General features: G+C 54.4%; 2 protein-coding genes across 7 annotated transcripts in view; one reads left to right on the top strand and one right to left on the bottom strand.

Moving 5' to 3' along the window:
* FRS3 (fibroblast growth factor receptor substrate 3) overlaps positions 1-5,730 on the bottom strand; it is a 33,801-nt gene extending 28,071 nt beyond the window's left edge. For all 3 annotated transcript variants that reach the window (XM_050957104.1, XM_050957105.1, XM_050957106.1), the window contains exon 1: positions 5,576-5,730. The gene's annotated coding sequence lies outside the window, so the exon portion shown is untranslated. The remainder of the gene's footprint in view (positions 1-5,575) is intronic.
* Positions 5,731-9,137: 3,407 nt separating this feature from the next.
* PRICKLE4 (prickle planar cell polarity protein 4) lies at positions 9,138-25,049 on the top strand. Of its 4 annotated transcripts, XM_050955863.1 has the most exons (9): positions 9,429-9,517; positions 18,180-18,322; positions 18,681-18,860; positions 20,651-20,758; positions 21,510-21,638; positions 21,805-22,008; positions 22,455-22,641; positions 22,907-23,245; positions 23,741-25,049. In XM_050955863.1, the coding sequence occupies exons 2-9, from the start codon at positions 18,305-18,307 to the stop codon at positions 24,280-24,282; spliced, it is 1,707 nt and encodes a 568-aa protein (XP_050811820.1). In that variant the 5' UTR covers positions 9,429-9,517; positions 18,180-18,304; the 3' UTR covers positions 24,283-25,049. The 4 variants fall into 4 exon arrangements, with proteins under 4 accessions (XP_050811823.1, XP_050811820.1, XP_050811821.1 ...); XM_050955866.1 differs by lacking the exon at positions 18,180-18,322 and having other exon boundaries at positions 9,138-9,517; XM_050955864.1 differs by lacking the exon at positions 18,180-18,322 and having other exon boundaries at positions 18,692-18,860.
* The last annotated feature ends 676 nt before the right edge of the window (positions 25,050-25,725 follow it).

Here is a 25,725-nt window from a genome sequence, read left to right as displayed (position 1 = left end):
AGGGCCACCTGGCCACCCCTACACCTAGGAGCCAGAGGGACATGTTGCCACTTCCAGGGAGCCCCCCCCAAGGTGAGCGCCACCCGGAGCCCACTCTCTGCACCCCCTCCTGCACTCCAACCCCCTGCTCCAGCCTGGAACCCCCTCCTGACCCAAACTCCCTCCCGAAGCCCATACCCTGCACATGCTCCCACATGCCAACCCCCTCCTGCACCCAAACTCCCACCCAGAGCCCACATCCAAACCCCCTGCCCCAGCCCAGAGCCCCTACCACACCTTGAACCCCTCATTTCTGGCCCCACTCCAGAATCCGCATCCCCAGCCCAGAACCTCTCCCATACCTCAACCCCCTGCCACACTCCAAACCCCTCAGCTCCACCCCCCAGCCCAGAGCCTCCTCCCACACCCAAACTCCCTCCCAAAGCCTACACCCCGCACCCACTACCCTCCGCCCCAACCCAGAGCCCCCGCCCACACCCTGAGCCCCTCATTTCTGGCCTCATCCCAGAACCCACACCCCTATCCAGAGCCTGCACCCCAACCCCTTGCCCCAGCCCAGTGAAAATAAGCGACTGAGTGAGGGTGGGGGAGAGCGAGCGACAGAGGGAGGGGTAATGGAGTGGGCAGGGGGCGGGGCCTCGGAGATGGGCAAAGCAGGGGTGGAGTCCCAGAGAAGGGGCAGGGCGGGGGCAAGGCAAGAGTGTTCAGTTTTGTGTGATTAGAAAGTTGGCAATTCTCCCTTATGTGCAACACATCAGGTAGGCAAACACTATTAATTACATGATTCAAAAAGCAAGAGATTTGAGCAATGACGAGAGAACAGCAAAATTGCCCCTGGATACCACCTTGCATGCAAAAAGCACCATTTGGCACAGGACACCACCAAGTGCCACAGGACATAACCCACGACAAAACCCTTGGCACACAGCACAGTGCAGTCAGTGAGCTCCTCAAATCCATGCTTGATCACACGAGCAACTAGCAAAACTACAGAGGCCTGGAGTGGTGAAAAAGTAGGGAAAGGGCAAGGTTTATCCTATGCCAGTGCCCCAAGCCTGGCTTCGGAAGCAGGATGGATGCCCTAAAGCCCTGGTTTGCTAGGGTCCTGTGTGGCAATTACAAAGGTAAAAAGAGGTGGCAGCGGGCTTTAAAGAGGGAGACCACTATATTAGTGACAGCACAAAATGAAGCGATTGGCATGTGAGTAAGAAGGGATATTTAATGAGGGGATGCCAGGGATCTTGGAGCATCAGGAGAGGGATGGAAGAGATAATAAATGGGATAGAGAAGCTGATGAAAGGTAGTCAGGTAAATCATGGGGGACTAGACAATGAGGGAAAGGATATTAGGGGGAGGTGTGAGCTCTGTAAAGTGGTAAGTTGGGGAGTAAGAAGGGGTAGTCTGGAGGTAGGAGCTGTGAAATAGGATGTCCTGATTTTATAAGGACAGTCCTGATTTTTGGGTCTCTCTCTTATATAGGCTCCTATTATCCCCCACTCCCTATCCCGATTTTTCACACTTGCTGTCTGGTCACCCTACTGTGAAAGTGTATATGGGGTCAGTGGAAGAGGATAATGGGAGGGTGCTGAGGGGGCAGGGGGAGGAGATAACAGGGGGAAGGTGTCAGAGCAGGAGGGGTCGAGAGAGGGAATAACGGGGGCTCAGTGCAGGAGGGGTGGGGGGAGGAGATAACGGTGGGTCAGTGCAGGAGGTGCTGGGGGGGTCGGGGCAAGGGATAACCGGGGTCAGTGCAGAAGGTGCTGGGGAGCAGGGGGAGGGGATAACCGGGGTCAGTGCAGGAGGTGCTGGAGGGTCAGGGGAAGGGGATAACGAGGGGGTCAGTGCAGGAGGTGCTGGGGAGCAGGGGGAGGGGATAACCGGGGTCAGTGCAGGAGGTGCTGGGGGGTCAGGGGGAGGGGATAACGGGGGTCAGTGCAGGAGGTGCTGGGGAGCAGGGGGAGGGGATAACGGGAGGTCAGTGCAGGAGGTGCTGGGGGGTCAAGGGAGGGGATAACGGGGGTCAGTGCAGGAGGTGCTGGGGAGCAGGGGGAGGGGATAACGGGGGTCGGTGCAGGAGGTGCTGGGGAGCAGGGGGAAGGGATAACGGAGGTCGGTGCTGGGGAGCAGGGGGAGGGGATAACGGGAGTCGGTGCAGGAGGTGCTGGGGAGCAGGGGGAGGGGATAACGGGGGTCGGTGCAGGAGGTGCTGGGGAGCAGGGGGAGGGGATAACGGAGGTCGGTGCTGGGGAGCAGGGGGAGGGGATAACGGGGGTCGGTGCAGGAGGTGCTGGGGAGCAGGGGGAGGGGATAACGGAGGTCGGTGCTGGGGAGCAGGGGGAGGGGATAACGGAGGTCGGTGCTGGGGAGCAGGGGGAGGGGATAACGGGGGTCGGTGCAGGAGGTGCTGGGGAGCAGGGGGAGGGGATAACGGAGGTCGGTGCTGGGGAGCAGGGGGAGGGGATAACGGGGGTCGGTGCAGGAGGTGCTAGGGAGCAGGGGGAGAGGATAACGGGGGTCGGTGCAGGAGGTGCTGGGGGTCGGGGGGGATAACGGGAGGTCAGTGCAGGAGACGCTGGGGGTCAGGGGAGGGGATAACGGGGGTCGGTGCAGGAGAGCAGGGGGAGGGGATAATGGGGGTCAGTGCAGGAGATGCTGGGGAGCAGGGGGAGGGGATAACGGGGGTCAGTGCAGGAGATGCTGGGGAGCAGGGGGAGGGGATAACGGGGGTCAGTGCAGGAGGTGCTGGGGGTCAGGGGAGGGGATAACGGGGGTCAGTGCAGGAGGTGCTGGGGGTCAGGGGAGGGGATAACGGGGGTCAGTGCAGGAGGTGCTGGGGAGCAGGGGGAGGGGATAACGGGAGGTCAGCGCAGGGGATCGGGGGGCGGGGATAACGGGGGTCGGTGCTGGGGAGCAGGGGGAGGGGATAACGGGGGTCGGTGCAGGAGGTGCTGGGGAGCAGGGGGAGGGGATAACGGGGGTCGGTGCAGGAGGTGCTGGGGAGCAGGGGGAGGGGATAACGGGGGTCGGTGCAGGAGGTGCTGGGGGGGTCAGGGGGAGGGGATAACGGGGGTCGGTGCAGGAGGTGCTGGGGAGCAGGGGGAGGGGATAACGGGGGTCGGTGCAGGAGGTGCTGGGGAGCAGGGGGAGGGGATAACGGGGGTCGGTGCAGGAGGTGCTGGGGGGTCAGGGGGAGGGGATAACAGGGGTCGGTGCAGGAGGTGCTGGGGGTCAGGGGAGGGGATAACGGGGGTCAGTGCAGGAGGTGCTGGGGGGGATAACGGGGTCAGTGCAGGAGGTGCTGGGGAGCAGGGGGAGGGGATAACGGGTCAGTGCAGGAGGTGCTGGGGAGCGGGGGGGGATAACGGGGGTCAGTGCAGGAGGTGCTGGGGGGGATAACGGGGTCGGTGCAGGAGGTGCTGGGGAGCAGGGGGAGGGGATAACGGGGGTCAGTGCAGGAGATGCGGGGGAGCAGGAGGGGATAACGGGGGTCGGTGCAGGAGGTGCTGGGGAGCAGGGGGAGGGGATAACAGGGGTCAGTGCAGGAGATGCTGGGGAGCAGGGGGAGGGGATAACGGGGGTCAGTGCAGGAGGTGCTGGGGAGCAGGGGGAGGGGATAACCGGGGTCAGTGCAGGAGGTGCTGGGGGGTCAGGGGGAGGGGATAACGGGGGTCAGTGCAGGAGGTGCTGGGGAGCAGGGGGAGGGGATAACGGGGGTCGGTGCAGGAGGTGCTGGGGGGTCAGGGGGAGGGGATAACGGGGTCGGTGCAGGAGGTGCTGGGGAGCAGGGGGAGGGGATAACGGGGGTCGGTGCAGGAGGTGCTGGGGAGCAGGGGGAGGGGATAACGGGGGTCGGTGCAGGAGGTGCTGGGGAGCAGGGGGAGGGGATAACGGGGGTCGGTGCAGGAGGTGCTGGGGGGTCAGGGGGAGGGGATAACGGGGGTCGGTGCAGGAGGTGCTCGGGGGTCAGGGACAGGGGATAACGGGGGTCAGTGCAGGAGGTGCTGGGGGGGGATAACGGGGTCAGTGCAGGAGGTGCTGGGGAGCGGGGGGGGATAACGGGGGTCAGTGCAGGAGGTGCTGGGAGGGATAACGGGGTCGGTGCAGGAGATGCTGGGGAGCAGGGGGAGGGGATAACGGGGGTCAGTGCAGGAGATGCTGGGGAGCAGGGGGAGGGGATAACGGGGGTCAGTGCAGGAGATGCTGGGGAGCAGGGGGAGGGGATAACGGGGTCAGTGCAGGAGATGCTGGGGAGTGGGAGGGGATAACGGGAGGTCAGCGCAGGGGATCGGGGGGCGGGGATAACGGGGGTCGGCGCAGGAGATGCTGGGGAGCAGGGGGAGGGGATAACGGGGGTCAGTGCAGGAGGTGCTGGGGGGGATAACGGGGTCGGTGCAGGAGATGCTGGGGAGCAGGGGGAGGGGATAACGGGGGTCAGTGCAGGAGGTGCTGGGGGGTCAGGGGAGGGGATAACGGGGGTCAGTGCAGGAGGTGCTGGGGAGCAGGGGGAGGGGATAACGGGGGTCAGTGCAGGAGGTGCTGGGGAGCAGGGGGAGGGGATAACGGGAGGTCAGCGCAGGGGATCGGGGGGCGGGGATAATGGGGGTCGGTGCTGGGGAGCAGGGGGAGGGGATAACGGGGGTCGGTGCAGGAGGTGCTGGGGAGCAGGGGGAGGGGATAACGGGAGGTCAGCGCAGGGGATCGGGGGGCGGGGATAACGGGAGGTCAGTGCTGGGGAGCAGGGGGAGGGGATAACGGGGGTCAGTGCAGGAGGCGCTGGGGAGCAGGGGGAGGGGATAACGGGGGTCAGTGCAGGAGGCGCTGGGGAGCAGGGGGAGGGGATAACGGGGGTCAGTGCAGGAGATGCTGGGGAGTGGGAGGGGATAACGGGAGGTCAGCGCAGGGGATCGGGGGGCGGGGATAACGGGGGTCAGTGCAGGAGGTGCTGGGGGGGATAACGGGGTCGGTGCAGGAGATGCTGGGGAGCAGGGGGAGGGGATAACGGGGGTCGGTGCAGGAGGTGCTGGGGGGTCAGGGGAGGGGATAACGGGGGTCAGTGCAGGAGGTGCTGGGGAGCAGGGGGAGGGGATAACGGGGGTCGGTGCAGGAGGTGCTGGGGAGCAGAGGAGGGGATAACGGAGGTCGGTGCTGGGGGGTCAGGGGGAGGGGATAACGGGGGTCGGTGCAGGAGGTGCTGGGGAGCAGGGGGAAGGGATAACGGAGGTCGGTGCTGGGGGGTCAGGGGGAGGGGATAACGGGGGTCGGTGCAGGAGGTGCTGGGGAGCAGGGGGAGGGGATAACGGGAGGTCAGCGCAGGGGATCGGGGGGCGGGGATAACGGGAGGTCAGTGCTGGGGAGCAGGGGGAGGGGATAACGGGGGTCGGTGCAGGAGGCGCTGGGGGGTCGGGGGGGGATAACGGGAGGTCAGCGCAAGGGACGGGCCGGGGGGGCGGTGCCAGGGGGACCCCCGGGGGAAGATGCCGGCCGAGGGCCCCAGGGGGCGGGGCGGAGTGAGCCGGGAGGGGTCCCCGGGAGGGGGCAGGGGCAGTGCGGGGGACTCGGGGCGGGGTCTCTGTACCTGCGGCGCTGCCCGGCTCTGCCGTGCGGGCGCTGAGGGCCGGGTCGGGCCCGCCCCGCCGGCCGGCGCCGTAGGGCCCCGTTCGGGCTCCGGGAGCCGCCAGCGCCGCCTCCCTCCCCCCACCCCAGCTCGGGCCGGGGCCGGGGCCGGCCCGGACTCGGAGCCGCCGGCAGCAGCGAGTCCAGCAGCCGTAGCCTAGAGCGTCTCTCGCTGGGAGGACCCGGGCGGGCAGGCGATGCCGCCGCTAGGTGGCGCTGGAGACACGCGGCTCCGGTCCTCTGGCGGGGGGCGGGGCTCCACAGGGAGGCGGGGAGGGGCGGGAGCTTGGAGTCAGCAGGGGGCGGGGCTTAGCTGCGGGGCGGGGAGATAGGGCTTGTGGGTGTGGGAGCTCTGGGACTGGGCAGCGTGAGGGGATTTGGGGTCGGGAGCAAGGGAGGGGTTCTAGGGCCAGGGGAGCTGGTCCTGGGGGGCAGAGAGAGAGGGGGAGCTGGGGTATTTGGGGGTATGGAAGGAGGGGAGCTGGGGTATTTGGGGGGAAAAGTAGAGGAGCTGATGCTGAGTTGAAAATTTTTGCACCTAAAGAGAGAAAGCAGCTGGAGGAAGGGGCAGTGCAGTGTAAAAACCTCACCCCACCCATCCAGCCACAGCACACCCCCCGCCACAACAATGTACATACAGCTCACACACAGGCTTCCCCGACACAGCCAAAACCGCATGTGCACTCCCGCCATATACACAAAACAGCCAGCACTCCACACACACTAACCCCACACCCCCCACACCCGTTTCAGACAGATCATCCCTTTCTTCTAGCAAATTATTACTACTACCAGTCAAAAACCTCCCTTTGTCCCCATGGATTTAGATGCAGTCAAAAGGTGTGTCCCTGTTTTTCCTCGCCATATATCCTGTTTCTAGTTTTCAAATACCTACACACTCCAGTAGCTGCCAGTAATGTTGCAATATTAACATAAAAGAATAATTCATATTAATAATAGCTCATCCCCACATACCATGGTAAATGCCTACAGATTAGATAATATTAATTATATTTTTACAATATTCTTCATTTCCTGTACTAAACTGCTCGGTAGTGTTGCTGTCTGCTTTAAACAATATCGGAAGTGGCTGTATTTTCCATGGATGTATAGTGATCCCTAATTGTGTGGTTTGTAAAACACGGGAGGCTCCTGTGTGATGAAAGATGCTGTAGAAATGCAAGGTGATGCCATGTATTAAATCCTAATTTGGTAGGAGTGTTCTCTGTAGTGGCAAAGTGCCCACACCTGGCCCATTATCCATCAGAGGCTATGGGATGGCCCAATATTCAAAAATGTGCTTTTTCAATTTTTTTGGTGGAAAGATTGCATGTGGATAGAGAGACACGCACAACAAATTTCCCAGGGCACTATATCTTCTCCCCAGCTGTTTCTCTGCCAACTACAATATTCCCTGATTCAACTAAAGTAGCAAACATGTACACGCCAGCCAACTGTTGCCCTATAACTGCTCACAATGTCCCCATAACCTCTCAGAGTAGAATTCCCATTGCATGCAGTCTGAATGTATGGGATACAAATAATAATAATAATAATGCAATGACAACTCATTAAAGGTGGGCTTAACATGTTTTCCCTGACTTATGGACAGGGATAGTTTATGATTGTTCTAGCCAACCTATTCTCTAACTTCAGAGTTAAATTCTCTTCTGAAGTCAACAGGTGTAACGGAGAAGAATTTAATCCTGATCTCTGAGAGATCGTGCGGGTTTATGTTTTAAACAAGTTTTGAACATGACTCAGACAAAATATCCTTGTCCACACCAGTCAGGGGAACTAATGTGAGACTTCTGCTGGCAACAGCAGTGATGGAAATTGCCTGTAGTTGGCATGCTTCTGATCCCCCAGTGAAATTCACCCCTGCGGAGGGGGCCGTCTGAAGGCATACATGCTACATGAGTTTTCAAAATAGGATTCTCGTGGGAGCCCCTGTGGGGCCTGGGGCAAATTGCCCCACTTGCCCTCCCCTCCCGGACAGCCCTGCAGGGATGGTAGGGGGCTGTCTTGTGAGAGGGACAGTAGGGAGGCATTACTTACTAGGTCTGTACATCTGACGAATTACTTAGCTATTTCTGTTTTGTCTATTAGCCCGTAACAATGCTATAGGCCGGAACTGCCTTTTGTGTTTTGCACAGCATTTACCACAACAGGGGCCCGGTTGCACTTGGAGCCTCCAGGCTCTTCTGGAGTACAAATAATAACAAACAGCACAGCGCTGTGAAAGGTTGACTACATGATTATATCTTCAGGGTTGTAGCACAGTTCCCTTAACGTGCTTAGAATACAGACTGGTTCTGTCTAGCGAGGCAGAATCTTACGCTATGGTTGTGTTGTAATGTCTGGTCTTGTAGAGATGGGGTCTCAGATGTGATTGAAATGCTTCCTTTTCTGTGTGAATAGACACAAATGACAGTGAGTGAATGGACAAGGAGGACGTAGAGGAGGCAGCAATAGTACAAATTGTGCAGAAAATACACAGAGAGAGTAAAGAAAGGCCCAGCGGCTCAATGGGACAAAGTCCATAACAGCAAGCAGTCAAGATAAAGCTGACACCAAACCCAAACACAACAGATTAACTTTCACGGCGTACAAGTTGGTAGAATAGTTCCCTTTAGGACTCTGGTCTAGCTGAATGTGCCTGGGGATTGGAGCTCCTTTTAGAAAGCCATCCTGGGTGAACTGAGGGGTAGTATTCTTTCATACACACCTAGAGACTGGCATAGGTCCCTTGTTGTTTTTGACAGGTGGACAGCAAAGGAAATAAAATGCTATAGAACAGGAGTGAACAGATGTGCTGATACAAGCAGGGCACACTGGGGAGGCCTCTTCCCACCTCTGCTACTGGCTGGCTGCGTGACCCTGGACAAGTCACTTCACAGTCAGCAGCATCATTTGAGTTATTTGTGTTGCAGTAGTTCTTAGAGCCCCCAGCCCTTCTGCTAGGTGCAGGACAAACCAATAACGCAAAGCCAATCTATGCCTCAAAGACCTTCCAGAGTAAATATGAGACAATGGGTAACACAGCAAACAGAGGGGAACTCAAGGTATCAGTGAGCCAATTATGATAAATGTGATTAACAGCAGTGAGGGCTCTCCAGCTGCCTGACCATTGTTCCTTTCATTATTTTAGGCATCATGGCAGAAATCAGTTTTAAGGAAGGAGTCGCTGCTCCGTGCCTCAGTTTCCCCATCCCTAAAAAGGGGATGATTTTCTTGACCTTCTTTCCTGAAGCCTCAAAAGAGTTTGCGATCTGTGTAGCATAATAATCATCACCGAGAGGGAAAGCACCACACCAGTGAAGCGGGGGGAACTAGGCAACAAATGGAGGGAAGGAGAGAGGCAGAGGACAGAGAGATGTGAGCCGCAGAGAGCAGCGCCCATTTCTTTCCCCTGCAGGGTTAACAACAGTCTCCTCTCGCCTCCTCTGCTCGTTTTCCTCCCTGCCTGCTGCCATTGGCTGCCTCTGTAGGTTTAAGCTACAAAGCCCCGTAATTAGGACCCCAGCTGACACAGAGCCAGGTTCCTGTGCAGGCAGATTTAAAAAAAAAAAAAAAAGAAGAAGAAAATCTCCCTGGTGTAGCCTGGGTGTTTTCCTTTCGCTTTGCTGCGCAGCCTTTTCAGCCATTCTCCCTCTGCCTGCGGCCCTTTGGAGCAGGTGGAGAACTGGGTGACCAGCCATCCCAGTGTTATGGGGCTTTGTCTTGTATAAGCAACGATCCTCCCCCGCCCTGGAAAAAAAAGTGTCCCGATTTTTCACCCTTGTTTTCTGGTCACCCTAGCTGGGGTGCGACAGGAAAGGGGCAGGAATACAAACCTCTTGGCGTCTGGGCGAAGCAGATCTGCGCTCCGGCGCTGGAAGGAGGGGACCCCAGGAAGCCGCAGGTATGTGATCTGTTGCGGTGCTGTGATTCCCGGCAGGCAGGTCCTTTAGGGGTGGCATGCTCAGCGGTGCTGGGACAATTTTACGTGGGGCGGGGGGGCTGAGAGCCACTGAGCCAAACTAAACCCTGGTTATGATGGAAACCACTTCAAAGCCAGGGGGTGCAGGAGCACCCCCAGTTCCAGCACCTATGGGCATTACTGCACCAAGCTCTGGGAGCTGGGCAGGCACATGGGGCAAAGAATAGAAGGCAATATCCTACAGCGGAGGAGATCTCTACACTCCCTGCCTGGGAAGTTAGGGCAGGGTGGAGGCACTGGCAGCGGAAGGGGAAAAGAATTGGGGAGGGGGTTTCCCCCTGTGAAAATAGCATCAGGGTGTATAATAGAGGCACCCCCTCGGTTTTGGGGAAGTTGAGGGAGTTCCCACAGAACAAGCCTCAGGAATTCTGGAAGAGGGGACCTCCCCCCCATAAAACAAGAACTGGGTGGCTCAGCTGCTTAGTAGTGGGGAAACAGAACGTTCTCACTTCTAGCTCACGTATCTGCCTGTTTCTGAGTGGGACAGAAAACACCACTGAGACTGGCACTGATTATACCCCCTTGCCAGCAGGCAGGCCAAGCACAGAATGGGCAGGGGTGGTGGACTGTAAAACACCTCCCTCCCTGCTCCCCAAAGGTGGTGAGATACAGGGGCCAGATATTCAATAGAGCTCAGTGCCCACAATGGGGGCCACTCCAGGTCTGTGTATTTGCAAAGAGCTCAGCTCTGATGTAGACACTACTCGATTTGCAAAAGAGCCCAGCAAGGTGGGCAAATCTGGCTGTAATTGTCACAGCCGGGAGAGGGGGTCACTGGGCACTGAGTGCTTGAAATAGCTCCCCCTTCATTTATGTGCCTAAGGGGGAAGGAAAATCTAGCCCTGTGTGAGAGAAATAGCATTGGGTGGGAAAAGGCCATTCTGTCTTGCAGGGATTTTGATATTTTGAACATTTGCTCTTATTCGGAATGAAAACTAAAAATTTTGAAATATTCCACCAAAGGGAAGGGAGCCCTGGCTCAAGTCTACCTGGTGGGCTATCTTGGAGCCTGGAGGTCCTTCTTTCAATCCTGACCACCTAGTTTAATGCAGATCTTGAAAGATCCTGACCCCAAGGTAGTCCACCCCATGGGCTGCCCCATAGCCACAGCCTAGGTTTCCTGAGGCTGGCTGCCAAGAAGCCAGGTGAGAAAGCAGGGATGTGTTGAAACTTAGTTGAAATCGTTCCACGTCCATGGAACATTTTGATGAAATAGCAAATGCTGATTTATTATTTTTTTTTTAAAAGTTTCATTTGAATTTTTCTGACTAGCATTAGCTGACACCTGCTTGCACGTTGCTATGGATTCAGGGCTGCCAACCTGGATTCTTTCATCAGCACTCAACTCAGCTTAGGGGGAAAAAAAAGAGATGTATCTGCAGATTGCTCAGCACCTCTTGTTATAATGAATCACAAGCATATCCTCTAGAGCTTTTAGTATAGTAGGCAGGTTACTGTATATGGTGAAAATTGAGTATAGATCTATATATTCAAAAGTGGCCTGGGATTTTGGGTGCTCTGAGTAAGACACTGATGACCTGATTCGCAGAGTGCCAAGTAACTGCAGCGCCTGCTGACCTTCGGTTTGCTTTAGCAAATCAGCCCCCAGGTGCCTCATGTTGGGCACCCAAAATTAGTGGACATGTTTGAAAATACAGGCTGTAGTGAGAATGCAGTATATGTAAGCCCCTTCGTTTTCATTTTAAACCCATTTTTACAAAAAAATTCCCAGGTTTTACAAAAAGCATTATTCATCTTTTTCTGGTTTTCACTCTACTTTTGTATCATTCAAATATATAAAAAACCTTGTTTTATTAGGAAAGTACTATACAGGGCATGAAATATATGTGTTGTTATAATACATTAGTATTAGTCTGTGTGTATATGCAAAGTTGCCTGTTGAAATAAGGTTATGTATTAGTCTAGAACAGAGGTGAGCAAACTATGGCCCATTGGCTGAATCCAACCCATCAGAACTTTGGATCTGGCCTGCGAGATTGCCACCCCCATGGCGCCACGGCCCCGCGCCGCTGCTGGAAGTGGCTGGCACCATGTCCCTGCGGCCCCTGGGGGAGGGAGGGCAGAGGGCTCCATGTGCTGCCCTCGCTTCCAGGCACCGCCCCTGCAACTCCCATTGTCCGGGAATGGGGAACCGTGGCCAAAGGGTGCTTCGGGGGAGGTACCCACAGGTGAGGGAAGCGTGCAGCGGAACCCTCTGCCCCCACTTCTTCAGGGGCTGCAGGGAAGTGGTGCTGGCATGACGCAGGGCCAGAGCAGGCAGGGAGCCCACCTTAGCCCCGGTGTGTGCCGCTGCCACTCCAGAGCCACTCCAGGTAAGGCAAACCCCTCCTGCACCCTACACCTCAACCCCGGATGCACCCCATCCCCCTGCCCTGAGCCCCTTCCTGCACACCGCACGCCCCCCACAAACACACACACCCGCACCTCAACCCCCTGCCCCAGCCCTACAGTCATGGCCCTGCATGCAATTTCCCCATCCAAATGTGGCCCTCAAACCAAAAAGTTTGCCCACCCCTGGTCTAGAAGATACAGTAAACAAACAGGCATGCAAGCACGCACGCAAGCTCTGTAGTGCGTGTACATCTGAACGTACTGACGAATCTCATGCGCACCACGTACACAGTTCAAGCTGTTAGCAGATAACATTTTAAAGATCTGACACACACTAAAATGGGAAGAAAATGAAAATCTGTATCAGAATACATTTCAGAACACAAGGAAGTATTCAAAAGGTTTTAAAAAACAGGAGAAAAGGATGAAGTTGAGTATATGCGCTGCAAACAGTGTGGCCCAATTATTAAACATAAATATTTATAGGCTACTAGTTCTAAGTCTACAACAGTAAACTGTTTATTCAAATGAAAAGTTGTATTTGGGGATTAGAGAGCTATTGTTTTCTTAAACTCAAAGGTGGCATTGTGTTTTGAGTTCTGTTTTAGTTCTGCAGCAAACCACACTGATGAATGTAATTCAGAACATGAATCTACTGAACACTTCCCACTCCCGTCTTTCCATTCACTAAAATAAACCCAAATATTTACCCAGAAGAAAAATAGTATTTTTGCACTGATTTTCACCTGTTTTTATTTTTGTGATAACAAACACTGATAAATGCCCAGGAAAAATTAAATAACATAAAAACTGAAATTGAAGAGTCCTAAGATGATGGTGTGCGCAGAAAGAGAGTGATGAAAGACGAAGGTAAATCCTTATCGCTTTAGTCTTAAACTGCATTTGGAACCAAGGAAGAAGTAGGTTACATTGAGCATGACTTGAAAGTTAATGTTATGGTCTTGGCATAAGAGAGATGGAAGGTAGCACGCGTGGCCCATGGGGAGCTAATGTAGGAAAGCAAGATACAATTTCACATTAATTTAGTGCCTTTCATCTGAGGATCTCAAAGCACTTCACAAAGGTTCATGTAACTATTGTTGTGCCCCTTTTAAAGCTAGGAAAACAAACCCCAAAGGGGGAAGTTCCCAGGGTCACACAGCAGGTCAGAGCCAGGAACAGACCTTAGGAGGCTGGCCTCACCCTTTTGGGTTCCAAGCCCTAAGGGCAAATTCAGGCCTAGTGTAAACAGGAGAAACTCAGTGGTGGAGCTGCACCTACTCACAGCAGCTCTGAATTGGGGACCTTGCTGCTGAAAAGCCCCAGCAAGGAGTGTGTGTGGAGACAACAAGATACTCTCCCAAGGGATCCCATGAGCCACTCAGCACCTAAAGTTCATGGCTAATCTAGTTTTCCCCAGATATTTTTTCACTTCTGTGCAAAGGAATAAGCCTGCCAGCAAAGAGAACGACCTCGCTCCACAGGGGCGAGCTGGACAAGGTCATTAAATCCTCTTTCACATGGATGAGCGAGCACCAAGACCAGTGATTAATGGAGCTGCCTTCAGAGCAGGTAGGGGACAGGAGGGGAGCGAGACAAGGACCTGGGGAAGGAAGGACTGAGCCAACAAACTGAGGAGGGGGAAGGAGCTGAAGAGAAACAGAGGAGATGAATCTGTGGGAGCTGCCTGGCTCTGCCTAGGGAGGTGCTAGCTATTGCAGGGAATTGTCCACAACTCAGCTGGCAGCTGGCCAGATTGATTAGTCACATAAAACCCAAACACAGGGCAGGACTCCAGGGGCAGGATTAATCTCAAGCCTAACCCTCCCTGACGGCTTTACTCCAGCCAGGGATACCACCCTGTTATTTCTCTCTAAACACCATTTACGGCTCTGATGGAAGGTCCCTTCCTGCCAACCCAGAAGTCCGAGATCTGTACAGCCTCAGCAGCATCAATGCCAGCTCCTCTTATGTTACCTTCACCCCGATCTGGAGGAAGAGAGGACTTCAGACTCCAGTCCATCCTTGGCCTCTCTGCTGAGACTGCCAGGAGGACACCATTGTGACGGAAGGCCCAGTCCCTTGGAAATTGGTGTGCAATCCCCAGTTGGAACATCAGTAGGGTGGAAGCCTGCACCCCAGCAAGAAGCCGCAGTAGCAGGAAGAGAACTGGGCCTGGTGGCCAGGGTGCAGAGCTGGGGGAGGTTACTATTTGGAAGGCCATGGTTGGAAATCAAGGGGAAAAGCTGTTCCTGAAAGTCTGCGGAATTATTGTTATTTGTGTTTCAGTAGCACCCAGAAGACCCCATCAAGATCAAGCCCCACTGTGCTAAACACGGTAAAGCAGTGGTTCTCAAACTTTTGTACAGGTGACCCCTTTCACATAGCCAGCCTCTGAGTGTGACCCCCCAATATAAATTAAAAATACCTTTTTTATATATTTAACACCATTATAAATGCCAGAGGCAAAGCATGGTTTGGAGTGGAGGCTGATAGCTCGCAACCCCCCATGTAATAACCTCATGACCCCCTGAGGGGTCCTGACCCTCAGTTTGAGAACCTGTGCTGTAAAGAAACATAGTAAGGCACAGACCCTGTCCTGCAGAGCTTATAGACAAGACAGACAAAACATGTGAAAAAGGAAGCATTATCACCATTTTACAGTTAGGAAAACAGAAGCACAGAGGATGGCCCTGATCCTCTAGGCCAGTGAGACTCAAGACCTCAGTGGTTCAGGAGCCAAATTAGTGATCAACTGTACTCAGAAGAGCCACAGTAGTGTGAATTCATGGCTTCATTTACTAGCTATACACATGCATATCTATTAGTCTCACAGCAAAATGACTGACCAAGTATTCTACAATTGGTTAATAAACAAAGTAAAGCATCCTGATTGGTTAATCATTAAAATCACAGGTTTTAATATCACATGCTGCAAAGAGCCCCAGGAGACACACTGAAGGGCCACTTGCAGCTCCCGAGCCTCATTTGGAGTATCCCTGCTCTAGGTATTTAGATACCCTTAACATTTTCAAAACTGCTGCTCTGCTATTGCCTAACCCCATAGGCACCTAAATCCCCTAAACCCCTGCTGGACAGCATTCACAAAGCCCCGGTGCTGCCCTGCAGCAAACCAGCCGTTTGGACCCCTGGAAGCCCTGAAGCAGGATTCTCAAGCCAGGCAAGGGAATTCCTATCTTGCTGGGGGGCCTGATCCTCTAGGTGTGTACGGAACACACCTATGACCATACATTGTATGGGGAGCGTGGGCACCGAGGGCTGCGAACACTAGACAGCATGGCACCTAGGGGCCGGGCTAGGTGTTACAATGCTGAGCAGAATATCTGGGCCAAAGTGGTTTGCCCAAGGTCACGCAGCAGGTCAGTGGCAGAGCCAGGAATAGAGTCCAGATCTCCTCAGTCCCAGCCCAGGGAAAGGCTTCTGTCCTCTGAGGCTCATGCACCAGAGATGGAGTTCTGAAGTGCAAAGCTCTCCCTTGCTGGCATTGCAACACCAGTGCCATCACATACTGATGCCAGCCCAGCCAGTCGGGGGTGCCATTTGGTCAGCAAAATGCAGAGATTGATCAGGCAAGTTTGTATCTTTCCCCCCTTTTTTCCCAGCGGTAATTGTGGGCTCTCTGGAGGAACCACAGATTTCCCTTCCCTCTTCCAAGTTTGCAATGAATTCTAGAGCCTGCCACTTGCTGCTCCCTTCCTGGGCTGGGTGCTGGGAACAAGGCAATCAGTCCTTTTTGTTTTTTCCTCCTGTTCATGTGCCAATCTGCTAAGTTAATTATTGACCCAGGCATCCAACAGAGAAACCTGAGCTCCCTGTGCTAATTACCTTGGAGGAGCGGTCTCAGGCCCACAGAAGAGTGTGGATGAGACTCAGAAAAAGAGCCGTTAATTCATTAAAATCAAGAATTCCAAAAAGCTGTACCGATGACTGGATTTAAAAGCCCCAGTGCACCCCTTAAGATCTCCGTACAATGCTCGCTCTGCCCTAAAGCTACTTTCCTGATCCTAGGCGCAGACCATGGGCAGCTCCAGGCACTAGCACGCCAAGCCCGTGCTTGGGGCAGCAAACCACAGGGGGCGCTCTGCCAGTCACCGCAAAGGTGGTAGGCAGGTTGACTTTGGCAGCATGCCTGCGGAGGCTCCGCTGGTCCCTTGGCTTCGGCGGACCTCCCGCAGGCTGCCACCAAATCTGCGGGACTGGGGACCTCCCACAGGCAAGCCGCCGAAGGCAGCCTGCCTGCAGTGCTTGAGGCAGCAAAATACCTAGAGCAGCCCCTGGCACAGATGGAGCAGTCAGAATTCCAGGTTCTTCTGAATGGAGGCACAACAGAGGGGTGGGGGGGGATCTATTTCACATGCTTTCTGTAAGACTGATCCTACCTTGTGGATGATATTTCTGTACCTTAGAAAGGTACAGGTTATCCTGGGATGTGGGCGACAGGGTAGGGGAGCATGTTGCAGACACAAACATTGGAGTGCGATGTAGTTGGAGTAGCATCTGTATTGCGGATGGGAATGTGTTGCACCTGGTGCGGTGGGATAGTGTAGCAGAGGGGCAGGCTGAAATGGCATTGCAGATGGGTACACATTCGTCACAAGGCAGATGCCCAAAGGTATATTGCAGAAGGGGACAGAGAACAAGATTAGAACAGCCATGCTGGGTCATACTGATGGCCCATCTAGCCCAGTATCCTGTCGTCCAACAGCAGCCAATGTCAGATGCTTCCGAGAGAATGATCAGAACAGACCATCATTGAGGGATCCATTCCCTGTGGTCCACTCCCAGCCTTTGGCAGTCAGAGGCTAAGGACACCCAGAGTGTGGGATTGCATCCCTGGCCAACTTGACTAATAGTCATTGATGGACCGATTCTCCATGAACTTAGCTAATTCTTTTTTGAACCCTGTTATCATTCTGACCTTCACAACACCCCCTGGCAATGAGTTCCACAGGTTGACTGTTTATTGGATAGCTTGTTGGAAACATCGTGGGAGCACAGAGACATGTGCATGCTGGAGATGGGCATACTTCGGAGTATAGACGAGTCTGCCCAATGCAGAGGGGTGCCCATGGAGAACACGTTGGGATCATGGTGTGCCGCAGAGATACATATATCAGGCCGCGCAACTCGAGCACAGTTCACGACAATCACCAATGCTGGGCGCTGACACAAAGCATAAGTTACAGCAGCTTAGACACCTTCTCTGACTTGGGCCTCATGAATGAACTGATGCCGGTGAGATTTCTCACAGCAGCTCACTTTGTCCAGCTCTGGACTCTCATCCAGTGGGGCGACTGGCTTGATGCAGCGTGGATCAAAGAACACTTTAAAACCCCCACATGCTGCAATCTGTGTGGTATGGCTCGTAAATTCCTCCGCTCATTCCCCTGGGCAGCGCTGCTGATCAGTCATGGCCCTGCAAACCCACCACCTCTGCTCTTCCTCAACCCTGGTCTCCCAGGTTTCTCTCTGCTCAGCGCTAGGACAGGAAAACCAGTCGCAGAGCGTCGGCTTCTGGGAAAGCATCCAAGGAACTGCAGGAGTTGAATGAGCCATCACATTGACATCTCGGCTTTGTTTTGGAAACCGAAGTGCGGAAGGAAGCCAGCGGTGGAACAGAGACGTGGGGGGTGGGGGGTGGGGGTTGGGACTGGTTTCCACAGTGTAACCATTAGCCAGGAGAGGTGCCTGCTGTCCGATGGGTGAGGTGACTGCTTGGGCTGGAGGGAAGGATGATTAATAACAGACCTGTGGGGGGCTCACAGGGAAAAATAATCGTTTTCCACTGAACTGGAGTAGACAGATTAAAGCTGTTTCCTGCTGCTGCACTGAGTGACAGGATGCTAAATCATGGAATAACTATGGGAGCATAGGGCTCTCGCCAGCTGGGGAACTCTCCCCTACCTGGCCTATACGCGCCACAGAGCCAGAGTCCATTCCAGCTGGGTTCAGAAATCCAATTCAGGTTCCCTCCCACCTCAGGGGCCTCTCCCAGGGTCTGTCTGACTGTCACGGCTCCCTTTTAATTCCTTCCAGCCATGGCTCAGCACAGAATCCAGTCTCCCCTGCTTTTCAAAGCAACATGCGCCCTTCCAGGGTCATTAGTTGAGCCAGAGAGCTCCTGTTATCTCCAGCTAACTTTCCAAGGTCTCTCTGAATAATTCTTTCTTCAGCTGAAACGCTCCCATTTCTTTTTTGCCTTTCACTAAAGGCTCTTGAGACCTGTGAAGTTCGGTATGCCCCCGCATTGCTTTGCCTGCTACTGAAATGCAGCTACCTCTGGGTTGAACTGCTCATCCCCCCCAGTAAAGACAGAAGGTCCTCTGCTTTCTTTTGATGCCATACGTACATACAGTAAGTTCCATATCAGTTCTGTAAGGCAGTAAATGTACATCACTAAGCATGCATTATACAGGTTCTACATAGGCACTCAAGTGTTCTGTATGGGTCAAGGCACCAGACCAATTCTGCAATGCTACCAGGCACTATATAGGTTCTGTATGGGGAAAAAAATCCAGGCACTATGTAGGTCAATATCCCATATAGACCCCCACAAGAGTTCTGGTTCCATATAGGTTTTGTTTGACCAGCTGGGCCTGGTCTGGATAGAGGCACCATAACAAGATTTCAGGTCCCACCTGAAAGCCCTCCAAGCAGCAGATGCAGAGGCACCAGCCTGCTCCATTAACAGCCCTGTCCCATCTTACTTTAGCTTTCTTTCAGTTCTCGCTTCCTGCTGATGTCCCTGCTGAGCCCTACATGGCCCCAGAGAGACAAAGCTCCCTGCAGTGGGACACTTGCTGGCCTCACACCCACCTCCTCTTCGGACAGTGACTCCGGCTGCGCCCTGGAAGAGTACCTGGAAGCCACAGCAGACGCTGCCCCAGCAGAGGTAGGCAGGATTCCTTCTTTGGCCCAGCCGTAGCTACTGCTTTTCCTCTGATCAGCATCCTGCGAGATGGTATTGAGGGCTGAGATTTTCCCCTAGGATCTGAGCATGGGCTACTGCACCTACTTAGCAGGCCACCTTTGCTGCGCCTCCCCCAATGAAGCATGCCCCTTCGCTGTTGAGCCCACCTCCGGTCCCTGCTGGGACGCTGTTGTCACTGTGTCTGAGAGCCATCATGTCACTTGCCCCACAATCAGCTCTGCCCCCCCCCCCCACTCATTCCACTTCCATGCGAGCCCTACAGTGGCTCACGCCCAGTGGCAGGCAAGAGGGGAGAGGGCTGCGATTGGTCCCGTTTAAACCTCTCGCTGCATCATGGCGTCGCTTGATTGGCTTCCCTGGAGTGAGTCCATAGATCCCCACAGCGTAGAGGACAGAGCAGAGCTAGGGTTATGTTAGTGGGGTGCCATCTCACTGGACTTCTTTAGGGGCTTGTGTCAGTGGGCGCCTGCAAATGGAGGTGGGGGATAGTGCTGATGGGGACTACGCCAACTGCTGCCGATAGCCCTGCCAAGGCGTTTATTTCGGGCCCGGGTTTCTCCAGCAAGCAGGCTGCTAACATGAAAGAAACAAAACTTCCAGGCACAGCCTGAGACAATCTAACTCCCTTTATTTGGGACCCAGCTCAGGTCCACGGCAGGTCCAGATCTGCATTCTCCTTTCACCTGAGAGAGATTAACTCAGCAATGGAGCTTTAGAGCCTTGTTGCCTCTTAAAGCAGGCCAAAGAATGAACCTCGGGTTTGCTTTAGGAGCAAGAGTCCCATGCTGCTTTGCAGTTAAACTAATTTAGCAATAACTTTAGACTAGTGGCTCTCAACCTTCCCAGACAACTGTACCCCTTTTCAGGAGTCTGATTTGTCTTGCCTGCCAAGTTTCACCTCACTTAAAAACTACTGGCTTACAAAACCAGACATAAACATACAAAAGTGGCTAAACACACTAGTACTGAAAAATTGCTGACATTCTCATTTTTACCATATAATTATAAAATAAATCAATTGGAATGTAAATATTGTACTTACCTTTCAGGGCAGAACATATAGAGCAGCATAAACAAATCATTGTATGAAATTTTGGCCTGTACTAATCTCGCTAGTGTGTTTTATGTAGCCTGCTGTAAAATGAGGCAAACATCTAGATGAGTTGATGTATCCCCTGGAGGACCTCTGCGTAGCCCGGGTTAAGAACCGTTGCTTTAGAAAACTGCTGCAGCAGATAGTGTGGGAACAGTAACCACAAAATGTGTTCAGGCAGTACAACACAACGTTACTACCGAAAAAGGAACAAACAAACAATCTCTAATCAGATCTTGCTTAGGCAGCTGGAAAGGACAAGGGGAAGGGAACTTAGAAAATAACCTAAGTAGACATATACACCAAAAGAGGGAAATAGAGAAGGACTGCAATGATAAACAATATGAGATAAGGGCATAATTAACCTAAGAAATCATAGGGGAAGTACAAGCATCTGCAGAGTGGATGCAGGTTGTCAGCAACCATCTGCAGCTGTTAGTAACTGTCTGTCTCACTGGGTTTGTGCTGTCTTTACTGTTAAATCAATGTATCCACTCGGAGCTGATCTATCTGAGGCTTGTTATTGAGCTAATCTGGACTCGAGAGAGCCCCTCTCACTAAACGGATCATCACCATTAACGTTTGTATCAATTATTGACCAATTATTAATCCTTGATTTGTCAGTATTAACACCATCTCTCCTGTGTAAATTCCCCAGGTATCTTTGTGCTTCAAGGCTCTCTCAGCAGACACGGTACCTGCTGCCATCAGGAGCCAGCTCCGCATCAAATCTCTCCTTCAGCAGCTGCCCCCGCAAGACTGCAATGTAAGATGGGCTGTGACTTTCCCATGGGGATTCGTTATGCTGGCTATGGCTCATGCATCCATCACTCCAGAGCACGAGACAATCTCGTTCTTCCACACCTCATAGGCTTTGCCACCCTCTGCTACTCTGGCCTTAGCTCCCTCTCCCATATCATCCTATGCACCTCAGTCCTGTCCTGGAGCAACCCATTACTTCAGTCCTCCCACTCCAAAGACAGCTTTGATGCTTCTCAATCTTGCTTTGCAGCCTCTCCACCCCTCCTGCCAGTATTCCAGTTCCTTGGTCCCCCATATTCTGCTCTGCCAATGCCTCTTATCCCTGGCCTGCTGCTGCCCCTGCTATTCGCAGTCCTGGCTCTCTAGAGCAGAAGCCAGTGATGCTAAATTCTGCATTAGTTCTGCAATGTGGACACATGCCCATGGCGGCCAAAGCTGTGACCTCTCCAACCAGGACTGGTTCGAGGGGCAGGGGAGCATGGCATCACCCTTGCACCCAACTTCCCAACTGCTGAGCCGCTCAGCTTAGTTCCTCCACTCCTGATTGGCCAGCTGGCCTTTTTTAAATTATTATTTTTTGCTCGGCCACATGGGCTCCCGATTCCAACCAAACTCCTGGCACTTGTGCCTACACTCTGATGTGATGCCCATCGCCACAGCGTCCAAGCATTTCTTCCACATTTGAGCACCAGGTTGCAGGGATGAAACCCCCAATGCTCCTGCTGCTGTGATGCCATCTTCTGCTTCCTTTCCAGGACAGGTACTGCCCTGGCCTTGGGGAGGAGGAGAGGAGACAACTGCAAGTGTTCAGTGCCCGTCGCAGGCAGGAGTCACTGGGGCAGGGATTTGCATGCCTTGTGCCCTCTGCCTGCCTTTGTGAAAAGGTAAGACATTGCCATGCCCATTCCAACTTCCTTTTGTTTCCAGGACATGCCAGGCTGTAGCCTGGGGTCCATCAGCACCTGCAGCTATGCCCCTTTCCCCTTTGACTGGCCAGCTCACAGGTCCCAGGACAATTCTCAGGTCTGATGATATCCATTTGCCTTGCAGTGCGGCAGGAGGTTGAACACAGGGGACCTTGGGGTTTTTGCATCCAGGCTGGGAGACCGGTCCTGCTGGCATCCCTCCTGCTTTGTCTGCCACTCCTGCCACCAGCCTCTGGTTGACCTGATCTACTTCCACCAGGATGGGAAGATCTACTGCGGCCGACACCACGCGGAGTTCTTCCGGCCACGCTGCTCTGCATGTGATCAGGTAGGCACACAAGCGATTGCACAGGCACCGAGGGCTGTGTGTGACTGTGTCCACTTTGAAGTCACCGGAACTGCTATGCCATGCTAGGCCTCGGCTCCATTTAGTCCGGTATCCCTGCCATACTGCACCAGCCCATTGGTCCATCTACTTCTGCATCCTGGCTCCGGCCAATGATGCTCAGAGGAAGCTGAAGATGCCCAGTTGTACAATGCTGTCCATGGTGTATACAGAGGCAGCAGAAGTTCCTTCCTAACCCCTGCAACTACCCACTTATGCCCTGAAGCATGAAGTTTGATCATCCCCATTTTAGCATCAGAAATAAGCTCAAATCCCCCAAAATTTGCAGGAGGAGGGGTTACAATCCAGATCCAAATGCTACCAGCTTTGAGTCTCCATCTCCACCTTTGGTGTCCAGTTGAGGTGTCCCTTGTGCCTTCTCTCACCAGCTGATCTTCACAGATGAGTGCACGGAGGCAGAGGGCAGGCGCTGGCACACGGAGCACTTCTGCTGCCTAGAGTGCGACCTGCCTCTTGGGGGGCAGAGGTATGTCATGAAGGGCGGCAGACTCTGCTGCTGCAGCTGCTTCGAGAGCCTCTACGCGGAGCTCTGCCAGGCCTGTGGTGAGCTCATTGGTAGGTAGCAGGTGAGCCGTGCACAGCTCTGAGCTCGGTGATCACACCAGGCATTGGAGGGGGTGCAGAATAGGCTGAAGGGTTCTGCGGGAAGCTCAGAGCAGTCAGAGTTCCAGGGCAGAGGGATTAGAATGAATGGGAGGCAGTGGGCCTGGGATGGCCCAGCTGAGGCCTCACTGGGAGAGGACGGGCACCATCTTGAGCAAAAGCCTCCTATCCTTCTAATGGCTCTGTGTGGGCTGTCACTCACTATGCTGTGCCTCAGGTGTCGACAGCGAGCAGGCCACTCACCAAGGCCGGCACTGGCACGCCCGGGCCTCTTGCTTCTGCTGCAGCCTCTGCCAGAAACCACTGCTAGGACAGCCGGTCACGTCCCATCACAGCCTCCTCTACTGCTCCGAGGCCTGCAGCTTGGAGAAGGCGGCGGCATCCTCCACAGCCTCGGACTCATCCGACTCCGCCTTCATCTCGGCTCCGTCTCCCGACTCAACGCCCATCTCCAGGGCCAGCAGTGAGGGCGGCAGGAATGTCCCGGGGCCAGGGAGCGCCCCTCCAGCTCCAACAATGGGTGGCGATTCCTGTCAACAGAGGGCAGAGGCGGAGGGTACAGTCATGTGCAATCCGCTTTCAAAAGTGGGGGTGGGGGGGAATTGGGGGCAAGGAGAACTTTGATCCCAAATGGCCAGGACAAGGAATTTTCCCTTAGCAGCTAGAGGCCAGGGCATGGGCTCCTGCCAGCACATAGCATCAGGGCTGGCTAGAGCGTAGGACCTTTCTCCTCTTGCTCACATCAGTGAAGTCACTGGGAGGTTGCATGATCAGCAGGATCAGAATCAGGCCCACAGGCTCTACCACGACAGTCTGTTGGGCCTCGGGAACATCTCCAGTGGTGGTCAACAGCTGATACCACAGGGTAAGATGTAGGGTGGGGAAAATTCTGCCATTATTTATGCAGCTCCATCGGCTTCCATGTACATGTCAAGGCAGAACTTGGCTTGGGCTCCAGCACTGTACGGCAGTTGTCATCATGCGGGGGTGGGGGGTATGGTGGTGAGACGCACATTCAGATCCTTTTCTTTCGCCTGCTTCCCTCTTTCAGAGATGGAGGACTCCCCTGATCAAGCCTCCACGTGCCCCACATTCAGAAGCCAGGATGGCCACAGGACAGCATTTAAGGAGGGGAGTAAGGGAACTCCCTACCCCAGTGCGCTGGCACAGCCAGATGCCGCCCCCACAGGGCAGGAACAATCCTCCACCACCCTGCCCAGTGAACTGGGTTTGAATGGACCTGGGGCCTTGGGTGACCAGCTCCCAGGGAGGCTCAGGCCTCAGCCAGGTGGTGGAGCCCCGCACTTTAGAATCGGTTCATCCACCAACCCCAATATGGCTGCACGACAGAGCCCGGTCCCATCGCTCACGGACACCTGCCCACCAGACGTCATGGAGGAAGAAGATTCCTGGTGCCCGACCTGCTCTTCCTCCTCAGACTCGGAGCCAGAGGGTTTCTTCTTTGGGAAACCGATCCCAAAGGCTGGGCCAGCCCTCCCTGGCAGGGAACAGAGTGGCCTTGGCAGAGCGGCAGGAAGGAGCAAGCACTTGGCCAGGCTGCGAAGCAGTCGCAAACACTGCAGCATTTCCTAGCAGGGGGAAGGCTGGGCAAAGAGCAAGGGGTCCCAGGCAGCATGGAAAGGACAGAAAGGGGGTGGACGGCGGGAGGAAGAACTCGTTACTTAGCCAAGTGTATTTAACCAGAGGGTCCGCCCCAGCAGACAAGCCAGGGGACGAGTAGTAGCCCCATGGTGAAGAACAGGTACAGCGAGCGGGGACGGGAAGGCAGACAGCCCTCGGAGGGCACAGACATCCCCTCTCTTACCTCACACCCAGACATGGGAAAAGACAAACCAGCCAGCCGTTTGTTCTCCAGAGCCCATTTTACTGTGAAACTCAGAGAGGGGTTGTTTACACAGCAAGGCTGCCTACAATCCAAATCTTTCCACTGTCCTATCCTAGGTTTTTGCAAGCACTGGAGAGCTCAGAGGGGCAGGACACAGGCGGCAAAGTTTGGCTGCTCCGCCAAAGGGGAACTCTTGCTCTCAGGACCTCCCTGCTGAGAATCCCGTTCAGACAGGGGTGGCCTGGCCCTTTCGCCAGCCCACCGGGACCGATCGAAGATGGACACCGGCTCCTTCAGCTCAGGGCCGGGTGCAGCTTTCTCATCTGCAATGAAAGCTCTGAAAGAGGATGACTGGACTTTGGAGAGGGAAGGAGGGTTTTGAAATCCCAGAACCAAACTGTAAGCAGCGAAGCGCCCCCAAGCTGGGGGTGGTGGGGGGCAGACGGTGAATGTGCCAGGGGATTCCAGAGATCAGTTCCTAAGCTTCACCAATAAAGTTCAACATGGACTGAAAGGGGCTGGTGTGTGGATAAGAGAAGCAGGTCCCAGGTGGGACATGCTCTGCCACCTGCCTGACTGCTTCCTGCAGGAGGAAGAAGAAAAGGGCCTCACTCGCTGCCCAAGGCAAAGCAAGGGGCTTCCCTTCCACTCAGGGTCTGTCTGCACTACAGCTGCTGTTGTGGGCTCCAGCTGTAGCACTGGAGTGTAGACACTTCCCACAATCATGGAAGGCATTTTTTCCCTTGATGCAGTTAATGCACTTCCCTGAGAGGCGACAGCTACCTCGATGGAAGAATCCTTCTGCTGGCCTGCCTGCGTCTACACAGGGGGTTGGGTTGGCCTAAATTTTAGAAGTGGACCAGATCTAAGCCACTGGCATGGAATATGCTGGCGGGACAGAGCACAGCGTTGAAACAGGAGGTGGTGGGAGTGCTGCAGGGCTGATGTAAGGAGCCCAGGTAAGGAAGAGCAGGGGAGCTGCAAGTCAGAAGAGAGGTGCATCAGCAGAGCTGGGTGGGGAGTCCAGGACTGCAAACACAGAGGAGCAGGGCAGCCATGCTTCTGCGTGGGACTGAGGATTAAACTGGCCTAAGGCCAGCTCCAATTTAGACAGAAAATTAAGTGGAGAGATTTCCCGAGGAGCCCAGCACACTGGGTGCTGAGGGCTTGAAAATAATCCAGCCCTTAGC

Source organism: Gopherus flavomarginatus, chromosome 5, assembly GCF_025201925.1.
Source record: "Gopherus flavomarginatus isolate rGopFla2 chromosome 5, rGopFla2.mat.asm, whole genome shotgun sequence".
NCBI lineage: Eukaryota > Metazoa > Chordata > Testudines > Testudinidae > Gopherus > Gopherus flavomarginatus.
Note: the sequence above shows the minus strand (reverse complement) of the source record. Positions and strands in the feature narration are given on the sequence as shown.